This window comes from Scedosporium apiospermum, assembly GCF_000732125.1.
Source record: "Scedosporium apiospermum strain IHEM 14462 chromosome Unknown SEQ_SAPIO_0176, whole genome shotgun sequence".
NCBI classification, from domain to species: Eukaryota; Fungi; Ascomycota; class Sordariomycetes; order Microascales; family Microascaceae; genus Scedosporium; species Scedosporium apiospermum.
This window is the reverse complement of record NW_015971877.1, coordinates 379,891-384,965: the sequence shown is the minus strand read 5'-3', so window position 1 is coordinate 384,965 and position 5,075 is coordinate 379,891. Positions and strand designations below refer to the sequence as shown.

The following is a 5,075-nucleotide window of genomic DNA, read 5'->3' as shown; positions in this document are numbered from 1 at the left end:
ATATGAAAATATGATCTCTTAAACAAAGCTTTGATCAGAGGAGTGCCAGAGGAAGCGAGGATCTGATGTTGTGAGTGCCTCTAGCTGACTATAAAATATGAGTCAATCGCGATGTATTTGGTCTGGAGAAGATCCACAAAGACATCAATTCGATCTTCATGATAAAACTGTGGTCGAGATAAACTTGACCCACTGGGATATATCTAGCTCAAGAAAGATAAGGCTAAGATGACGCGACGACTGACGGACGTTTGGGCCCAGATTGCGAATTGGTCCCGCAGGCTCTGGGTCTCTCTCCCGATTTGATTCGATAGCGATAGCAAGCTGGTGTTCTTGAGTCACAAATACTCGGCGTCCGGAACCGGCGACTTCGGAGACTAGGCCGGAGGGGCCGGGAAGACACGGTTATTAGCCACGAGGAGGGCTGAAGCCACTACAATATGCGCAGAATTGAACTTGATAATGTGATTGATAGTAACCCTTCCAAGTTCTCACTTGATGAGAGGACTGATTAAGATATCTGTCCGATCTGAGACAATTCGGAGATAGTTTGAGACCCCGCAAATGAGAATGCGGCTTTGAGATCGGCGGCGGGGAGGAAGTCGGGGCCCGATAAGCTTTCTTCGGATCCACGAGTTCGGACTAAACCCCGCTTCCTAGATTACTTTGCAAGTAGTGAGATCACACGGACTACTATTGTTCCTAACACAGTCCCTCACACTCGTCATCAGAGGGGTCAAGACAGTTCCTGAAGCTTAACTAGGATTCCCCAGTCGTCCTTGTGACTAAATATCTCCGGGGACCCGATGAGCAGGAAGCTTGGGCCAGCCATTGAGTTGTTGGGATTGGCCCTCGTGACAGTTTTTGTTTCCCTCCCCCTGTCCGCGGACCATAGTTTAAGTGACAACGATTTCTATGAACATCTCCAGGATTCTGCTAGTTAGTAAGGGGGAAGATGGGTTCGCAGCCTTGGCTCCCATCAACCCTCGTCGTCATAGAACAGTCTCTCGTGACTTCAAAGAGGACGAGCGCAGGCTCCAGCGCAGATTCCTGGATCCATCGAGCATCAATTGAGCTCATGCGCTCACTTGAATGGAACCGTCGTTACCCCACAATTAGAGGGTATTTGAGGCTGGGTTGCGACTGCCTGGATACACTAGCAACACCACCAAATTCCCGCTAACATGGTGTGCGTCATTTGATGGGGGGCGTGAGGCCCTGAAACAGATTCGTCCATCGTCTTAAACCTTGCCTGAACCACTTCGGCGAGCTGCAGGAGGCGATCCTGGAGCTGCAAGCTTGATGCAGCAGAGGAAAGCTCCCCGGTGTTATCAAGCACGTGCTGGATGGCTGAGAAGCCAGTTTGTTTGGTCAATTGTGTATTGTACTTGGATGGAGCTCTATTTGGAAGGTTGCTAAGGGATCACTGATATGCTGGAATGAGCAATGTGAACGATCAATTGATTGCTCATGATGCCAATTTAGCGCTTTCTTCAGAATGAGGTCTTCAACAGTGTAAGGTTCGATGGTTGCGTGGAACTGGTCTGGTGCTTTGCTCAGCAAGGCAGGATCAATTGGATTGACCACGGTGTCCACAGAAGGTGGCGGGGATGCGGGGAATCAATTGGAACATTGAATTGTCAAAACAAACTCCAAGGACGCCAGCACTTCTCGAGCTGATTGAGGCAACTAACATTGAACAATTGAGGACTTGGTTGAGGCCTTTGCCACCCCCTCTGTAACAGAAATCTCTTGGAGGTTGGCTGTGATCAACTGGAATCCAATGGAACAAGAAACTTCTTCAGACGTGGTTCTGGTCATTTCTATTGACGAAGTCAGAGACTATACTGCGTCGTAGATCCTTGCCTTACAGGGGAACCAATTGGTTTCTTGGAAGGATGCCGCAATGTTATTGTGATCAAGTGCCCCCTTTTCTGCAATTGATCGAAGGGGTTAATCAACTAAACTACGGGGTACTTCGTAATAATTGATGGTTTACGACATCCCATGGGCCCCCAATCAGGAGCGCTGTCCTGTCCTGTCCCAACAGCGGCGGTCTCCGATCATGACTCATGGTCCTCGACACACTGTAGATAGTACCACAACTGGCGATAGGGAGATGATCGCCTGCTGTTTCCATCGGTATTATTATCAATCTTCAATTGAAGTTTTTGAAGTCTTGCTCCTTCTTAGCATCATAGATCACTAATCCCGGGATTCATCAATCAATTGATCACTGTTGCAGGGTCCCATCGCCACGCATTCTCATCAACAACGCACCAGCCCAGGTTGATCTTAGTACGCATTTGGCGAGCAGCTTCTAATTCGACAATTGACGACAACGGGCTCCAGGGTGTGTTCCTTGGCTTGGGGGACCAGTGTGTGTGATTCCAGGAAATGTGAGACAGCACAGTGGAAGAAGCGTTTTGGTCACGCGAGCCGAAGCCTCAACTTGCAAGGCAGTACAAAGGTAGCTAAACCGTACTTCGCAGAGTACTTCGTAGTGGTACTTGATGCCTTTCCAGGAAAGTGAGCTCTTGCTTCACAGACCTGGTGGTAAGAGGACCAAGATTGAGCCCACTCGGGTGCTGTTGAGATTGCCTGTCGTATCATCACCCGGTGCCCCGCCTCTCGGGTTTGGAGCCGCCCGTCCATTCACCGGGGGAGTGCAATTGGAACTGCACCAAAGTTCAAATGATTCTGCGTCGTTCTCTGGCGTTTGAAGAGTCATTGCTGCATTTGTATCCCTAGTACCGTGCGTGTACTTTGCCGATGGCACACGAGCTCAGCATACAGTGCTAGCAAAGGTACCAGGTCCATTTGCTAGATGCCTGTCTTTCTCGGGTACCGGCGCGCTAACAGGCTGCAAGAGGTCAACTGGCTGGGGGTATCTCAGGCCCCTCTGCTGCTGGTTTTAGCCTCCTTTACCCCCATCGTCCCTTGGTACTGTACCTACCACGACGTACTCCTCGTAGTCTAAACTTTGACCACATTTGAGATGATGATACCCCTTGTTGGCCCTTTTCACTGACGTGACTTGAAGTCACCCAGAGTCACCTGGTCCCTGAGGCTGTACTGCGACTTCTCTCGGGTGTCGGGGGGTGGAGAGTGGAAAGCTAATACTTCGTAATGCCGTGCCATTCCCATACCAACCCACAGTGACGTGATACGATAGGCTGTCCCGCCGAACCACCTCAGTCGAGCTTCGTCCATCACTCATAAATAAGGAAGTCCTCCCGCTCAGAAGACTCTTCTTTCCATCTCCTCCTCATCATATCGAATTCAGAAATCAATCGAAAAACATCAGAAAGTTTTATTGTCTTTTGTGTCATAAAACAGTCCATCTCTAATCTTCATCTACAATCCCTTTATAACACTTTGACGTCTTGTCAGTCCTTACTTGACAACAACCATCAACACACTCTCTCACGAACAACTACGATTCTACAACAGTCCCTTCCCGTGTTATATTTAAACTCAAAATCATTTCAAAAGTGAGTATCGGCAAGATCTCAGAGCTCTGTTACCCCTCCTACAACCTGGTCACTCCGTGTGTTGGTGTAATCTTACACAGGCCAACCCCGCTCCCTCCCCCCTTGTCATCATCAACACGCCCCCCCGTGCTACACTTTGAGCATGGACTAACATGTCAACGCTCTAGTGACCCGAACTCGCAAGCTCAACACTCCCGACTACTCTGCCATTTCCGACGGCAAGCCTCGCCAGGAATTCATTCCCAAGTACTTTGGCAAGTCCGGATTCTCTGATCAGGATCCGAAGAAGACCAAGAAGAACGGCGGAGGCAGAGGCAACTGGTAAGGCTTACCCTTAATAGACAACTATGATGCTTTCATAGAGCAAGGGGACTAACTTGACTTAGGGGCAACGTCGGTGACGAAGTCCTCGATGACGAGTTCAACTTTAACAAGCCTCGTCGGAGGTCCAACAGCAGCTCGGTCTCTTCTCAGCTGCGGGACTTCAAGACCAAGTTTGATGTCAACGAGACGGAGCCCGTCTTCGAAGAGTCATTCAACGAGGCTGAAGAGGAAGATGAGGAGGGCTCCGGCCCTTCGGAGAGTGGCAACAGTGTCAACTAGATGACGAATTCCTGGGTTGCTCGTGAGGGCAGCCCGGTCTTAGTCGTTTAGATGAAGCCATTCTCCCGTTCCTTCATTCCCCAACATAAGAAGAAAAAAAGCCTCTCCAGCGGAGCCTTCTCTTGGCAATTTCCCCTCGCGGGGCTTGAGAAGGTGTCCTGCTGTTGAGGACATATTGTGGTGTATTATCTGTTTCAACTACGGCTGATGATGTTTACGGCTCTTTTATCCTTTTTACTGACGGTTTATTTATTTATTTCTGGGCATTGGGAAGACTCCAAGAGTCTCTCTCCCACGCAATTTTCAATTCGTTTGTCGGTGCAACGGGAGTGGGGGATCGCGGATTTGTACGGCTTTCATCTTGTTATTATTCGCTTTGGAGGAGTTCTGCGCATGCGCAACTACTGGCGTTCATGACGATCATGACCAAAGTATTACCATGACCTATCTTGCAGAAAAGGTCATCAAATGTACCATATATATTACACATCAACAACCCATTCAAATACAAACAAATCAACTGTACTGAAGGTATCAGAATACTGTTGGCTAATGTGAACTTGCTTGCTGCATCTCGGATGGTCGTACTGCATCCATCCACCCTTCCCCTCACTTTCAAACGCTCTGTTGTCAGTCATTTGAGGTCTGGATTCACTTTACTGTCGCCGTCCTTTACACTCTTCTACACCACACCGAGACACCATTGAGGGGGAGGATTGCGCTAATGCGAGATACGGTTGGGGTGGGAAAGGGGGGCCGTGGAGTATACTCGAGGTATGCGTCGGGAGGGGGATAAAGATGGCCAGAAGGTTTTCATGTTGCAAGGTTCCGCGAGATAGCACGACGCCACGGTACAATGGGCTTGAGGGGGTCACTCTCTAGTCCTTCCCTTAGCTTATGTAGGGCTTTTTGATTGCAGGAAACGGGGACTCGATGGGAGGAGAGGGAAGCGGGGTGTTGTGAAGGATGGAGGATTGC

At 49.4% G+C, this 5,075-nt stretch overlaps 1 protein-coding gene across 1 annotated transcript; it reads left to right on the top strand.

Annotated features, from left to right (window-relative positions):
* Positions 1 to 2,694: 2,694 nt before the first annotated feature.
* SAPIO_CDS10650 (uncharacterized protein) lies at positions 2,695 to 4,097 on the top strand (the record flags this gene model as incomplete). The annotated part of the gene is made up of 3 exons (XM_016784204.1): positions 2,695 to 2,707; positions 3,662 to 3,815; positions 3,881 to 4,097. 3 exons carry the CDS (start codon positions 2,695 to 2,697, stop codon positions 4,095 to 4,097), a joined length of 384 nt encoding a protein of 127 aa, XP_016638441.1.
* Positions 4,098 to 5,075: the final 978 nt, after the last annotated feature.